Here is a 17468-nt window from a genome sequence, read left to right on the forward strand (position 1 = left end):
TACTTACCAAATATTATCACAATGCATATCAGACTACCACTTATGATCCATGCCCTGCATTCCACGCAGGGCATGCTATATTTGCTCCTGCAGGCCTGTGTGCTGTTACTATCCTCACAGTCACAGACGCGGATGGTCAGGGTGTTGGTGCTTGTCAGTGGCGGGATCCCGTTGTCGGCGATCAGGATAGATATGTAGAAGACAGGCTCCTCTTGAAGGCTAAAACCACTTCTATTCGTCAAAATTTCAGCTGTGTTACCTAAAACAAAAATCCACGTGCATGAGTTTTCCAACAATACATAAGCAATTCATACTAGGCCTATGTACTAGAAGCAGTAGCGTAGAGATATCTAAATACCCTTGTTCACTTCAAGTTCCTCCACCTCAGTGCTATGTTTTCCATTTTGGTTGTTGTTTTTGGTATTTCCAGGCCTCCCAAATATTTTCTGTAGCAATCAGACAAACTTCAGAAGACAATGCAAACAAATGGAAGCCTTTGGAAATGTATGCCTACTTATGACTTTTCTCACGTCATCCTTTTAAAACAAATTCTCCGTCTTTCTCTTGAAGTCTATAAAACCCTTTTGGTTCTAGTTACTAGGCAGATATAATGGGTGAGAGAATTTAGATTTTCCAATATACAGTTTATTTGTAACCACAAGCATTAAACAAATTCATTACTTTCTTTGTTTCAGTATCTTTATTTTGCCTCAGTTCCTTATTTTGTACTAATATAAACTAATCTAATCTACATTTTATTTCTTATATTGATATTTGAGTGGTCTTTTTAAAACCCTAAGTCAATTTGAGTTTCCTTCACTGGGGAATTCGGCAAATACAAAGGGAAGGTAACAGGTGTACATTTATTCTCCCAACAAAAGATCCCCCCAACATTAAAGATTAACCTCTCTTGTCCAGAAGGACAGCTATAGGTATTTGGTCACAGATGCTTGAGTAATAAATCCAATGGTGTTTCATATCTTTGGGATATAAAGCAGAATTAAAATAGAAATTGATATGGTGATAAAATATTTGACTGAAGCTAAAGAGAAAAAAAGACCAGAGTGACTGTCTCTAAAATTAGTTACTTTTATATGGAAGGGAAAGAAATTCTGTCTCTCTATATCAAATCCTTTAGAACATTTTCCTTAGATTGATATAATTGTTTCATTTTGAAGGAAAAGGAATAATATTAAACCAATTTCATACAGTTATAGCCATAACTAATGACACAAAATATCTTTGAATTAATCGGGCTAACATGACTACGAGTTAAGTACGTATCACTTTCTTCCCCAGACATAGATTGAGTTTGAGTTACAAAGCGATATGAAAGGAACCATTGTGTCAGAACTAAAATTATATTTGCAAAGTCATTCAGACTGTACAAGGACTTATAGCCACTGATGACTTGAAAAAGTGCTTCTAATTTCAAGAAATCCAGTAGAAAATGGGGGGTAGTGTTTTCAGAACTTCACTTCGGGTTTTGTTTCCCATTTTCGTTTCTACTTCTTGCTCTATATTTCAACATTATCATTTTGCAGCAGAAGTATGAAAAGCAATGCTATGAGTTCACTGCACATCAACCACCATGCTAGGGGAATGGATCACAAGCCATCAAGAAGGAATGGAGCCTTCCGAGGGGGCAAGGTGGTGCTGAAGGTTAAGGCAGTACTGCCTCCTCCCACAACCACGTGAAAAGGACAACTGATCTACAGAACAACCATCATTCAGAACCACCTGAAATCTGGCTGAATGGAAGTCCTAGAATGCGCCAGGGCACGCAGACCACAGAGGGGTGCAGCTGGAGTGCCCAGCTCAGTGATTTGGGAGGCTGAGCCACTGGGTACGATAGGAAGCCTACTGCACAAGCCCACTCTACCAACTCTGGAGACACAGTAGCTCTACCTAATACACAGAAACAAACACAAAGAAGCAGCCAAAAGTGTGGCAACAAAGAAACATGTTGCAAATGAAAGAACAGGACAAATTTCCAGAAAAAGAACGAAAAGAAATAGAAGCAAGCAAACTACCAGATACAGAGTTTAAAAAAAATTTTTTTAAAAAAGGTGTAAGAATGTTCAAGGAACTTCACTGAGAACTTCAAGGAACTTAGTGAGAACTTCAAGGAATTTAGTGAGGACTTAAGGAACTTAGTAAGAACATCAACAAGGGTCAGTCAGAAATAAAGGATACACTAACAGAGATGGAGAATAATTCACAGGGAATCAACACTAGAGTAGAGGACACCGAGATTTGGAATCTGAGGAAGCAAAAAACAACCAATCAAAACAGCAAAAAGAAAAATGAATCCAAAAATATGAAAATAGTGCAAGGAGCTTCTGGAACAACTTCAAGCACATCAACATTCACATTATGGGGGTGCTAGAAGGAGAAGAGAGGGAGCAAGAAATTGAAAAAAATGTTTGAAAAGATAATGACAGAACATTTTCCTCACCTGGTGAAAGAAATAGACACACAAGTCCAGGAAGCACAGAGTCCCAAACAAGATGAATCTAAAGATGCCCACACCAAGACACATCATAATTAAAATGGCAAAGTTTACAGACAAAGAGAGAATCTTAAAAGCAGCAAGAGAAAATAAGTTAGTTACCTACAAGGGAGCTCCCATAAGACAGTTGGCTGATTTCTCAAAAGAAACTTTGCTGGACAGAAAGGAGTGGAGAGAAACATTCCAACTGATGAAAAGCAAGGACCTACAACTAAGATTACTTTATTCAGCAAATCTTTCATTTAGAATTGAAGGACAGATAAAGAACTTCCAAGACAATAAAAAGTTAAAGGAGTTCATCACCACCAAACCAGTATTACATGAACTTTTAAAAGGTCTTCTTTAAGAAGAAAAAGAACAAAGACTAAGACATGAACAATAAAATGGCAATAAACATATATCTATCAAAAATTGAATTAAAAAATCAAAATAAATGAACAAGCAGAACAGAAACAGGCTCATTTTGACTGTAGCCAGAAAAAAAGGGTTGGCAGGATGGGTGAAAAAGGTGAAGGGATTTAGAAGTACAAATTAGTAGTTATGGTGTCATCATGGGGGTATAAAGTACAGCACAGGGAATATAGTCAATAATATTCTAATAACTATGTACAGTGTCAGATGGGTATGAGAATTTTCAGGATGAGCACTTAAGTTTTACTACTTTTTATTATTTTTTAAAAATGCTTTAATTGATTTTTTAGAGAGAAAGGAAGGGAGAGAGAGAGAGAAACATCGATGTGAGAAACATTGATTGGCTGCCTCCTGCACGCTCCCTACAGGGGACTGAGACCAATACCCAGGCATGTGCCCTGGCTGGGAATCAAATCAGGACCTCTCAGTCCATGGGAAGATGCTCAACCCACTGAGCCACACTGGCTGGACACATTAAGTTTTATAATGTCTAATCACTGGGTTGTATACCTGAAACTAATAAAATATTATATGTCAAATGTAATTGAAAAATAAAAAAAAAGGCTTAAAAAAAGAGTAAATGGAATTACCTGTCTTATTTCTGATAGTAAATGAAGAGTTATTTTTGTCTTCCATAGATAAACTATAGTAAAAATAGTGATCCTCTATAGAGTCATCTCTATCCACCGCACTGATGGTCTGAATTACCTAGAAAAATAATAGAAAGTTGTGTGTGTGTGTGTGTGTGCGCACATGTTTTTAATATATACAGGGAAAAGATCACTGTTGTTGTTATTAGTTTTTTTTTAATTAAAATTACTTTACCAAAATCTTTATGGACATTGAAGAGGACATTGATAGAGATAGTAACATATTTTCTTAAGTTAAAAATATCTTTACTTGCCCCAATCAAAAGAGTGTTTTGATATTACATAATAAATATGCTTTTGTTAATAGGCCATATGGTTTCCATAAGCTGTTTGTTAGAAGTTCTCAAAGCACTGCAGCTGTATGTCAAGACTCCCTCCCATTCTTCCTACCTAGATTTCTTCCTTCCTTCTCTCCTTCCCCCGTCCCTGTCTGAATGCCAGCCATCATGATTTGCTAAAATTATATATTCCCTGCTCATACTGAGAGCATAACTGTGGTGAAGTTATTGTTTTACTAAAGTATTTGCCAATATAATGAGCTTTTTAAATCGATTTAAGGAAATAATGCATTTCAAGTTTAGGGGAAATGTACATGATTTTATTTGACCCATAAAGATGATAGGAAAAGTGTTCCACCTCAAATAAGTTCCTCTATCTTAGGTCACGAAAACGTGAAGTAATGCAACTGTGAACAAATCAGATCTCGATTATTTATTTTCTTTCAAGACAGGAATGTGTCAGTTAAGTAGTTCCTTATTGTCAAAAAAAGAGATGTTGTCAACATCACACAGTTAGATTGTGAATAATTCTGGAAATTAAAATAAGTTTATTATACAAGTTGATAGTGTATTTATACTCCTGAACACACTATATTTGAGTTGTTTTTTAATATTTTCAGAAATTGCATTTAATTATAATTTCATATGATCTTTACAGCCATATGCTTAATATTTTTTGTGTTTGAGTTTATGAGTGTATGTAGGTGTTTAATATTGTCCTTTTTCTTTTTGCTTTGAGTCATTTGATGAGAATGATACAACTTTTACTCTACAATTCTTATCTTCTAAAGATTTAGTAAAGATAAAATACTATTAAAGAGTAAAGGGGCAGAAATGGCCTTTGTTAGAGGTAATTTAGTTAATATCAAGAGTAATAGTTAAGACTAGTGTCATACATTACAAGTTCTCAACATGGGACCCATTTCCTTCTTAGCGATTCTGAATAAGCCATTAGATACCTGTGTGCACTCATCATCGACAGAAACACGGTCCGAGTGTGACATTTAAAGAAGAGAAATTTAACTTATACAGAACTTACAATATAAAAGCAAGTAGTCAATATGTCAGCAACTTGTTATGAGTTCTCACCTGATCAGAACCTGCATCTTCGCAGATGTAAGTGTCATAGTACTCAGAGAACTCAGGGGCGTGATCATTAATATTGAGAACATGTACATACACAGGAACTTCAGAAATCTGTTCTACATTGTCTGCAACAAACAGAATGAAAATAAATAATGTCAGTGCTGTCTTTAGGGGAAATGTTTTAAAAATTATGTTAGAGGCTATCTAGTATGATTTTTGTTTTTTAATCCTCACCCGAGGATAATTTTTCATTGATTTCTTCTTTTCAGATACAGTGGGAGGGAGGAAGGGAGAGAGAGAAACATCTATGTGAGAGAGACACATCGACTGGTTGCCTTCTGCATGATCCCAACCAGGGCCAGGGATCGAACCATAACTGAGGTAACATGCCCTTGACTGGAATCGAACCTGTAACTCTTTGGTCCTTGGGCCGACATTCTAGCCACTGAAACAAACTGGCCAGGAGTATCTGGTATAATTTTGTTTGAATAAAAACTATCTAAGGACAGGGTCTCTATATAATTCACATATTTATCAACAATACAGCCTAGAAAAGAATGTTCCCAACACATTCAACACAACCAAAATTGATCAGGTGCCTGGTACCTGGTATAGATGTAGGAACTCATGAGAAAAAGTAGCAAAGAAGATAGTTACATGAACATCTGCCTGAAATCCAGAAAATGTTTAACACATTTTTATTAATTCATCCAATCCTGATGAATATGTGTGTTATTATCCTCCCCAGTTTTACTCATAAAAACATTGAGAAACTGTTAATTTTATACATTACAGTTAAATGACTTGCCTAAGGTCAGAGCTGAAATGGAAAAGGTAGTTAAGATGCCGGCAGCCAGTACTCTTAATGACAGCATCATTCAGTGTAGACTTTAAAAACAACAGCAAAAAGGATATGAAATAATGATCTAAATACACGGTAAAATAAGATAATTAAAATAACAGCTAAAATTTTTTATGTATATATTGAGTTGGAAGGATTTTCTTAAGTGTGCCAAGAAATACAAAAACTATGAAAGATTGGGAAGATAGGATTAAATGCATTTTTTAAATGGCAAAGAGAAATGTAAAAAAGCTAAAACAACAGGGATCTGGAAAAATGCTTAAACAGAAGATGAAATATTAATAGCTCTCATTTTCACATCCTGACAAATGATATAAAAAAGACAATTCAGTGGAAATATTTGCAAACCACAAATTCACAGAGGAGAAAATTCAAATGATTCATACCAGGGTTTCTTAACCTCGTCACTATTGATATTTTAGACTGGATAATTCTTCGTTTTGTGGGGTTACTGTGCATTGAAGAATGCTTAGCATTTTCTGTCTCTACTAACTAAATGCCAGTAACAATCCTCACACTAGTTGTGATCATCAAAATTACCCTCACTCACTGTCAAATGTCTTAGAAGGCAAAATAACCCACAGCTGAGAGATGCTACTTTATCATAATATTCACTATGGCTCTTGCTCACCGGAAGTGAGGAGAATGATGAATTGGTCCATGTAATTCGAGCTAAATATGCAAAACAGACCCAGTGATGGCAGAGTGCTGAGAAACAATGGGGATGTAAACATTTTCTAGAACCTAATCTGGCAACAGATAGTACAAGTTAAATTACACATATCTCAACCAGTAACTAGGTTGGGAAACCTGTGCTCCAGTCTAAGGCTCTGTCACCGGAAAGGGACTGCCACTGAGGTGGGCCTGCCCTGGCATTTGGAACGTACAGGTTCTTGACTTCATGAATAGAAGTTTTCATGACACTAGTGCAGGTGATTTTGAGAGTATATTTATGAAAGCTGGGGGCAGTGTGATAGAAGAAGGGCTTAAGACAGAAGAGGCAAGATCATAGCCACAGAAGTGAGCCTAGGCGTGCGCCTAAGTGAGGCTGCGTTTGTCCTTTAACAAGTCCACCGAGGCAGAAGAAATGAGCCACACTGGGCTGTGTGGACAAAGAAAACAGGTTATAGAAAAAAAAGGAAGAGGTCTCAGGGGAGGATCTCAATAGATTTTTCATCAGCTTTCCAGGTGTGTCCTTTATATACTTATTCATCAAAATGAGCATATAGAGGGGTCTGGGTTTCACCCTCAAAGGATGTCAAGAGGGACCAGATACTAGGCAGGTCTGGCCCAGCAAGTTCTGAAATGTGTGAACCATTTGCTCCTAAATGTCCTTGGTTAGGGAAGATAAGATCTTATGACTTATTATCTGGCTGTAAATTGCTTAGCTGGTTAAGAATCTGACTCAGTTTCCACATTTCACTTGCCAAGGGATTCTCTTAGTTTCTTACTATCCTGCCTTAGCACCAGTGTATAAGAGTCTAAGATTCAATTAATTTATTCCAGAATTGTTTGCATCACACACTAATAACTGGAAATAACCTAGATGTATATCAAAAGGGAATTGGCAATATAGATTACAACCATACTATAAAATTCTGTGTGCTTATTAAAAATGAAGGAGTCAACATAACAAATGTATTAATATTATGAGGTTTATAATTGGATTTTAATCTTGGTTCTCAATTTGAGAAAAATATTTAACTACTATTTGTTTCTGTTGATTCTCTGTAAAATGCAAATGATACGAGTAACTACTTACAGAATTGTTATAAATATTAAATAAATTAATACATATAAAGCATTTAGAAAATTACTCAGCATATAAAGAATAAATACCAAATATTTTATTTATCTACTAACCAGAAGTGATATACACGATATTTTTGAAATGATAGAAAAGCAAATTGCAGCATAATATGTTCTATATTTGTATAACATTATTTTAAATCTAAATGATGTGAAAAAGGTTCATACAATTAAAGAATAGGAAGAAGAAGTATCCTTTGTTTCTCTTAATGTTTCTATTTATAACCTACATGCTCTTTTGTTCATGTAAAAGCATTACATTTACTATTGTATTTTTTAATGCAAAGACATTTGTTTTTAAAGAGACTTCATTCTCTCTGTTGAAAATAAGGAAAAATACTGTCCCTTCTTCCTCTTAGAACAATTACTTTAGAAAACTTGTAACTGAGTTATTTCTCTGTGTCTTTGCAATGTATATAAACCTTTTAAAAGTTAAGAAATCTCTTGCCGACTGCCAACCCAGGTTTGCCTTTCTCAAGTACTGAGAGCCAACTCTTTGGAATGCAGTCATCAACGGGGTAGCACCACCCCCTTCCAGTCTCTGTGGGAGGGGAGGAGCCAAACTTTAGCAAGACCTTGACTCAAGCTGCAATGCTACCTCTGTCTAAAAGGACTAAAAAGTTTCATTTTTATTTGGATAACATCAGTGAGCAAACACAGATGGTCGCTTCGACTGCATAGTGACTTTAAAATGAACAGTGTGACACGGATGGGAAGTGCTCCTGTGGAGGGCTGGTAACTATCTGGAGAGCAGCTTGCAATGGGCTGTATCTGCCTGGGTGGGGACAAGGTGAGATTTCTTTGCCTTGGCAACCTCAGCGGATTTTCTTTCATGCACATCATGTTCTGGTTTAATGCTGTTCATTTTCTCTCAATTCCACTGTTGTGGAGGGGACTTCTGGGTTGGGATGAGGTTTTGTTTGTAACTATCTTTCTCAATAAATGACAGTTGCAATGATGATACACATTGCAATTTTCATGTACTTAAAAATTTAAAATTGCAAGGTTTAATACATAACAACAACAACAACAAAAAATCCACGACCTTTAGAAAATACATAAACCATTAAGAATTATTTTGAGACTCTTCTCCACTGTGTTATATCAAATATAAATAAAATATTAAAATATAATAAGGTATTCCTAGAGATTTCATGATGGAATAACTCAAAATTTCGGGCTTATTTTTTAGTGGTTTAAACATATAATACATCATCATAGAACAACTTTTTGCTTAAGTAAGTAAACTGGAAAAAACTATTTCAGGTACAAATACATTTAAGAAAAATTAGTAAGTCGTTCATTTAAAGTTTTTATTCTTTTTTTTTCCTGAGAAAACAATCTGTTTAAAATTAAGTTCAAATTAAACCTTTGACATGACTATATAAAACAAACATATATCATCACAGGGTCATTTTGAAAGTAGTTAGTAGTTTTATTCACTTAGCTGAGATGCTGATAAATAGCTTGTTGCTACATTTGAGAAATTTTCCAGGAAACAGTAAGCACAGGGAACTTCATTTCCTGAGAAAACAAACGTTACAAGGCAGAGGCAATTGTACCTCTTTCCTACAATTAGCGTAATTGTTCAGTTGCAAACTTCCAGGTAATTAGCCCAGGCGGGGAGTTTGCTTTTTTTTGTAACACTTTTATGGGGCACCCTGTTTTTCACTATTCAGGTGGTTTTGCTGATATTACTATTGAAATTCAAATGGAGGAATGATTTATAAACTGTCATCGGAACGAGAAGGTATTGTTAATTTAAAATAACAAAAATACACACGCATGAATTGACATATAAAATATATTTAACTCTAATTCCAATAACATTTTAAGCTAGTGTTTGTCCCTGTGTTCAGAGATGACTGAATGGTTTAAAAGCATGGTGAACCAATGTGTGGTTCCCAAATGAGCACTTACATATTTCTCTGGCTGTGATGCTGAGGTTGTACCAAGGACTAACCTCTCGATCAAGAGGACTTGTTGTGACGATGGTGCCGTTGTCATCAATTTGGAACATTTTGCTTCGGGTAACAGAATACCTGAACCGAAAAAAGTATTCCTCAATTTTATTTTTTCTCTGTATAACAGTGATGCATAAAACCCTTTTAAAGCCACAAGACAAATTGTTAAATGCGTGTTCCACAGAGCTAATTGAATTCTGAACAATTTTCAAAAAGGTGTATTTATATATTTAAGATTTCACTCAGTGGAAATAGGAAAAAAATAATAATAAAATGGCTTTAGACTTACACTGCCGCCTGCTGAGTCTAAACTCCTTCTCCCTTCTAAGAGAGGGTCTCAATGAGTAACTCGATGAGAAAGAGTCAGCAAAATGCCATTTAACAAATAAAGAGAAATGCAAATAAATGGAGATAAAAATTAATGCCTTTTTTATTTGAAGCCACATAAAACATATTCCCAGTTTAGTCTCTGCCCAACACAGCATAGTTGCTGGTTAAATCTGTGCATCATATTATAATTACTTGATAGCTGACCTATGAGAAACTGTTTTTGTTCACTGAAGGAAAACAATGTGATATTTAATAAATAATATGTGTAGATGGAGATATAGATGGAGATATATATATACACACACATATATATATATAGAGAGAGAGATGATATAGATATAGATACAGATACAGAGATACAGATACAGATACAGAGATAGAGATAGAGATAGAGATATATCCCAGAAGTAAGGGTAGCAGATCTAATGTGCTATTAGACCATACATGGAAATAAGCCAGATCATAAAATTCCCTCATGCAAAAGCCCAGAAAATGATCTCCAACTCCACAATGAAAGAAGCCTTAGAATTACCTAGCATTTCTTACTTGCCCGTAAGTAATTAATAATAGAATTTAAAGAGTGAAAACTAGGGTTTGGTGATGGCTTCTCACTGCATGGCTATTCCGGAAGACTCTGATGAGACATCAGGGAGGTTTGCCATAATTATGTGGCAAAGATTAGAGTATTTTAGTCTTGAATTGATAGGTCTCTAAAAGTATCAGTAATTTTAAGCTTGGTGTTCCAGGGAGAATTAAAATAGAAATTACAATTTATTTACAGACCCACAAATGGACACATTTTCTACTTAAGAGATTTGTTGACTAATGAAACAGAAGTTTGCAGTTAATATTTTGTATTAAACATCTAGAATATCCTATTTCCATAAAATACCATTTAGAATAAAACCAATTAAAAGTTAGAGATTATTTTCAAATAAACATTTTTAAAAATTATGATTTTGAGTCAGCAGTAACTTTTTAAGTAATAGTCAATAAACACATTTAAGAAAGAGACCATGTCTACTATATTTCATAAAGAGCCTGAGCTAAAATGCTTGAACTGTAAAGTTTTGATGCTTAGAAGATTAATCTTTGGTTCACTTCAAATTTCCTTGTTTGGACTCTTCATTCCTTTAATAATATAAACAATGGAATACAATTCAGACCTAAGAAAAGACAAAATACTGTCCTTTGCAAAAATATGAATGGATATTGAGAATATCATGCTAAGCAAAATAAGTCAGAGAGAAAAAGTTAGAATACCACATGATTTCACTCATATGTGGGATATAAAACTGAAAGCAACACATGAACAAACAAGAAAAATAAAACAAAAACTCCTAGACACAGACAACAGCATAGTGGTTAACAGAGGGAAGGGGGATGAGGGGGTGAAGGGGGTTCTATGGTGATGGAAGAAGAGTTGACTCTGGGGAGTGGGCACACAGTGCAATATGCAGATCATGTATGATAGAAATGCACACTTGAAACCTATATAATATTGTTAGCCAATGTCACCCCAACAACATTTAATTTTTTTAAAAGCTGAATGAATAAAACATGACTGTGCAATGTTTCCTCATTGCTCACAGCTCTTGCCAGAATGATTTAAACAAATGATTCTTCCAGGCTTCCTTCTCCAGATGCCTTTATTTTGTGTTCTGTGTGTTTGTGTGATCACAAAAGTTTTATCCCCACTGCACAGAAGAAACTGAGACACATGAAAACCAAATCCATATACATTTAATTTTGTTTTCATGATATATGTTGAACACTGGCTTACTACGTGAGAAAAAAAAACAACAAAAAAAAAAACACTACTGTGATCCTAATATATAAAAAGCAATCCTATGTATAAGACACTTATGAATGGAAGGTTGTCCAGAGAGGGTATTGAAAGATATTTTTGATGGGTACTCACAAACTATTTTTTAAAGTAATTAATTTCAGTATAAAAATGAAAACAGTTATTAAAAATATTTTTGGTAGAAAATAAGGTAAGTAAGCACCAGAAGTAATACTATGAAACGTGTAACCCCTGTTAATGTTTGGGTGTGTCTCACTGGTCTCATGAATACCTAACATTTTCACTAGTGGTAAACATACAGCTCTAATTATTTTGCATTATCTTTTAAAATCATGCCATGTGCCCTGGCTGGTTTGGCTCAGCAGTTGGAGCCTTGGCCTGCGGACCAGAGAGTCCTGGGTTCGGTTCCCGCTAAGGGCACATACCAAAAAAAATCAATAAATAAAATAAAATTATGCCATGTTTTCATCGTTGTTCAAAGACCCTGTTGTAAATCATTCATCATTCATTGCCTTATTTACATCACTAAGATTCAATATTTCAATTGTTTTAAACACTTTATTATAAATTATAACATAATGAACAGCTTAATCATTAAAGCATTTTTAAAAATTAGATATTCTTAAATATTCTAAGAACAAAAATCGTTTAATAGATATACTACTTTAAAAGTCTAAATGATTGATTTATTTGGTTATAATTATATATATATATATATAAAATATATATAACATGTATACATATTTTTTCCTAAATTACTGTAACTAAATAGGAACTATATCTACAAATTAGGAGGCAGTTTTTATGATTAGTAATTACTATGCAAAACTGAGCATCCCTCTGGCTCAAAAATTTAAAGAAGCTTCTTTTTTGTATCTGTGGGCCCACCCCCTCTCCCCAAAGCTCACAGCAGAGCCAACATCATTATAAATACATAGAGGTTTGTGGAATTCCCTGAACTGTGAAGTGTGAAAAATAGATGATTGTGGGAACATGTAACAGATTTTGTTTTTATCTCTAACCAGACCTATGATTCAAATATTGGGGAAAAGAAGAAGAAAATAGAGTACATGAATATAAAAGACTAGCTTAATAGTGGCAAATACTCTTTAATTGTAACACAGAAATTTGTTTCTGATTAGACTTTTTTTTTTATCTATACTCCTGTAGGTCCAATCCTATTAAAAGCTTTCTCAATTTTTGAATATCATTTTAATTCCATAATATTTAAATGACCCACATTTGGATCGGTTTTGTTTTTTCTTTGATAAGGCGTAATCAAGGATTTTTTCTACCCTCACCTCCTTACCCCAATTAATGGAGTTGGTTGCATTCACTTCTAGATGGTGGTTGCCTATTTCTTGCATGTTTGCAGTTGGTTACTTATTTCACCGCTTTTTCACCAACAGTGAGGCTCCCTATTGTAACTTGTCTAAGTTGTTGCAAATGTGATAAGTGCCACACAGAGAAATATGATCATATCCTTGTTACAGTCACGTGAAATCTAATATTTAGGCCAATCTGTGCTCATTCACTCATTACTGCAAGGTTGGCCTTCCACACGTACCTGACAGGAGATTTCCTCTGGTCTGGGTCTACGGCAGCGACCAGGCCCACATACAGTCCCTGGGGGTCGCCTTCGATGACGTCAAACGTGTACTGTGGGCGGAGGAAGACAGGAGGTTCATCCTCATCCTCCACGTGTACCTTAATGGACGTGGTGGAGGCTTCCCCGTGATATTTCATGAGCTGCTCGTCAACATGGCGGTTTTTAACTTTTGCTTTGATATGATAGTAGATCTGATTCTCAAAATCCACTTTCTACGAAGGAATATAGTGGACACAGAAGAAATGGCTTCAGTAACCCAAGGCATTACTTGGAAAGAGAAAAGTTTTAGTTGTTCCATGATCTATTTCAGTTAGGTTTTACGTTCCCTTAACCCCTTAGGTTGGTCTGGGATTTTTTTTTTTTTTTTCATTTTTAAAAATTTATTGGGGTGATATTGGTTAAAAAGATTATATAGGTTTCAGGTGTACATTTCTATGATTCATGATTTGCATATTGATTTTACTTCTTTTCTACTGCATCCCTGTGACACCATCATGAAGCAGTTGAACAGCAAATCCCTATTTGTGCTTTCTTATTGTTATCTATTACAAAATGTTTTGGGATAATAACTATATTTTTAAAATTTAGTTTTAAAATCATACGTTTCTGGGCATAAGTATCTTGTGGAATTAATAATAATTCCTTGTTATTTAAGATCTTAACAAAAAGTTTGTCCTCTAATTTCAAAAAAAAAATTCTACATATAACTCAAAAACCTCTGTAATAACTAAATCTCATCTCTAACCTCCTTCTCTCACTAAATCATAAATCACAGGTTCTCATTTCAATGAGCTAATGAAACAACTGGCTACACAAAATAATTGTATGTATTTCTGATCTGCAAAGCAAATAATGTTAATACGTCTACCTTTTTTAATATAACTATGCCTTCTTGCGTCTCATCATCAGTAATGATGTCGAACGTTTCCGAGGCGTCTTCGATGCTGTAATGCATTTCTGCGTTATCTCCTATGTCCTTATCCTCTGCCATGATTGTCCCGATGGGGGTACCAGTGCGCGCCAGTTCGGAGACATACATGCGGTATAAACCTTCGAAAACAAAATTCGAGATACTTTGTATGAATAATTAACATAAGAATCTCCCAATTATAGCACCTTCATTTATGGAGCATAGGATATCCCATGCCCCCCTTCCACCAGTCATTGTATCTCCCCCTCATATATATATACTTTATAGAGAGAGAATATGTGTGTGTGTGTGTGTGTGTGTGTATACTTTCTTCATTTTTACAATCTGAACATTTCCTTAATAATCTATTTGAGCATTACTGTCTCTTAAATATATCTTAGGAAGTCCTATTGCCAGTACATATAATTTTCAAATTTCTATTCATATAAATACCTTCTCAGTATTCATGGACTCATTTTTTAGTGTACCTTTCCACCATCCAGAATTAAATTGGATAAAGAGTTTTTCACTTTTATTCAAGCATTCTGATACCTAAAGTTACCAATAAATGCAAGCATGAATTAAAGATGGGAGAGACCAAAAGCAAATCGTTAAGCTCTGTGTGTGATAGTTTGATTTTGAGATGTTAAGCCTGGATTCCGTTAGCCATCGAGAAAGTGAAAAAGAAAGTTGGATCCATCAAATCTGGTAAATGGATGTAGTAGAAAAACTGTGTTTAAATAATATAAATCTGTTGTTTTAGCCACAATAAAATAATGGCAATTATACTTGAAATATGTAGACAATAAATAGAAATAACTGAGCTCTCTTCCTTCTTTTTCAGAAGAATCTTGCATAAAACTGATAACTCGCCACTCATATATTATTATTTGTGATTTATGCTAAAATGTAGGAAATATTCATATATGTTAATATTCTAAAGAACGAAACTTCTTAGACTTAAAAAAAAAGAGCCCATGTAATATAATTTTCTTTAAATAGACTCTTGACTTCCTTAGGAGCATAAAGCAAGTCACTCCACACATTGCCTTGCGAGACATCCTTTTATTTTTCAAGTGAAAGAAATGTTACTTAAAAATTGCTAGTATTTTACTGTTTCAGGAAATAGTCGTTTAACTGTGATGCGGTGTTTATATCCTTGTAGAAAATATCAAGGAATTGTTTATTAGATTGCACAAATTAAAACTTGCCAACAGGCTAACGTGGAGAACACAGTGATGCTACACTAACCCGGACAGAGGATGCTTTAAACACTTTGCAAATTCAACAGGTAGTTTGCGCTGCTTTGCAAACTTCCAAAACATTATCTTGGATACCAGTGCTTTACAAGGAGGTAAATGCCAGAGGAGTGGCATTCAAGGAACGCAGTCTGAATCAGGGTCAGGAGGCCAGCAGGCGCTGGTCTGTGAGAACAGTCAGCACACGCATTTCCAAATGATTCCGATGCCGGAGGGAGCAGGGAAATCATTCTGAAGAATGAGTCACTTGAGTACTAGGATCATGTCCTCCACACTCGTATTTGATCGAAGTTAGTAATACTATCGTTGTACGTTAGGATCCTGGGTAACCAAGGGGATTTCAAAACTGTTATCTCAGTTTGTTAATAACTGGTAAATATTGTTTTGTTTTTTTTTGTTTTTTTTTGAAGTTCTCCACCTTTCAGTGTCATGCTTGCAAGGTCACCTTCATCCGAATAAAACGTTGGCTAGGTGTATTCAATAAACTCAACCGCTGTTTCTCTCTGTGCATTATATGGCAACTATTTTAGAGAGCTCTCCGCCTTTCAGATGTAATTAGACATTGTCTTCTTGCCTTTAGGACTCTCCTATTGTGCAGAGTCACAGACAGGGCACGATTCGTAGCACGGAGATGACCACAAACTGTACCCACCGCCCCCTTCGCTCGGAGAAGCTGCACTACTGACTCAGAAAGAAATGAGGTGCAGTGCACAGGGAACACAGCTGCAATTATGCAAGGTAAGTTCTAGAAGTCCAGAAGCGGACCGCATGGTGACTATAGTTAATAATACCGTATTCTGTAATGGAACTTTGCTAAGAAAGTAGATCCCAGGTTTGTAAGATAAATGTGTTAATTAGCTTGACTGCCGTAATGATTTCACTATGTATATCTTAAAAGATCATGTTGTACACCCCAAATATTTACAATTTCTATATTTTAAAAAAACACAGTGGCCATATTTTTTAAATGAACAAAATTTAAAATGGGATGATAGCACCGCAGTACAAATTCCATTTTCTAATATTTCAGAAATCTAATATTTCTTGAAAGTTCAGAGAATCTGATAACCCTGGGCCTGACACAGATTGGCTACACTGAGTAGTATCTGCATCAATCTGCATCATTTGGGGGGAGGGGAGGAGTTCTACTTCTTTCTTTCTTCCACACACATCAAATTTTCCTTCTATCATGATAATTTCTCATGATTTCTGAAAATAGTTGCAAATGTATTTCTGTAGCTAAGAAAGAATCCCCTGAGAAAGAAACTCCTTAGAAAATAAATTCCTCCTAGGAATGTCATAAGAATTTCCTTGTGAAACACACCATGTGATTTCACTTGTACTTACTACTTAAATTCTCAGAGCAGGTGTGACCTATTCTTGCTACAAAAGTAAAATATATTGCCCGGCAGGTGTGGCTCAGTGGATTGAGTGTCATCCCATGGACTGAGAGGTCCTGGTTTGATTCCAGGTCAGGGCATATGCCCAGGTTGCAGGCTCAATCGCCAGTAGGGGGCGTGCAGGAGGCAGCCAGTCGATGTTTCTCACATTGATGTTTTTCTCTCTCTCTCCTTCCTCTCTCTCTAAAACAAACAAAAAATCAATAAAATATATTTATTTTAAATCGTTACTGGTAGTAGGTAGAATGACCACCAAAGGTATCCATGTCCTACTACCCCCAAAAACAGGCAACAGGGAATGAAGGTTTGAGATGGAATTAAGGTTGCTAATCAGCTGACCTTGAAATGTGGGGGCAGTTTCCGTGTTTCCGAGTGGGCCCAGTGTAATCACACGTGACCTTGAATAAAAGTGTGGGTCAGAGTGACCGTAGGGAGAGGAGCTATGACCCCCTTGGCTGCCTCTGTAATGAATGGCTATGGACAAAATCTAGAAAGAGGCCTCTAGCAGCAAAGCATGTCCCTCCAGTTGACAGCCATCAAGGAGACAGAGGCCTTTATCCTACAAACACAAAGAAGTGAAT

The 17468-nt window shown here is 35.5% G+C and overlaps 1 protein-coding gene across 1 annotated transcript in view; it reads right to left on the minus strand.

Moving 5' to 3' along the window:
* Positions 1–17468, minus strand: part of CDH19 (cadherin 19) — a 36458-nt gene that overhangs the window by 3605 nt on the left and 15385 nt on the right. The window contains exons 5-10 of the mRNA XM_036245807.1: positions 14187–14368; positions 13277–13530; positions 9529–9650; positions 4941–5062; positions 3514–3631; positions 8–259 (exon numbers count right to left, since the gene is read on the minus strand). Coding sequence (XP_036101700.1) covers positions 8–259; positions 3514–3631; positions 4941–5062; positions 9529–9650; positions 13277–13530; positions 14187–14368 — 1050 coding nt within the window. The remainder of the gene's footprint in view (positions 1–7; positions 260–3513; positions 3632–4940; positions 5063–9528; positions 9651–13276; positions 13531–14186; positions 14369–17468) is intronic.

Source organism: Molossus molossus, unplaced genomic scaffold (assembly GCF_014108415.1).
Source record: "Molossus molossus isolate mMolMol1 unplaced genomic scaffold, mMolMol1.p scaffold_m16_p_6, whole genome shotgun sequence".
Lineage (NCBI taxonomy): Eukaryota > Metazoa > Chordata > Mammalia > Chiroptera > Molossidae > Molossus > Molossus molossus.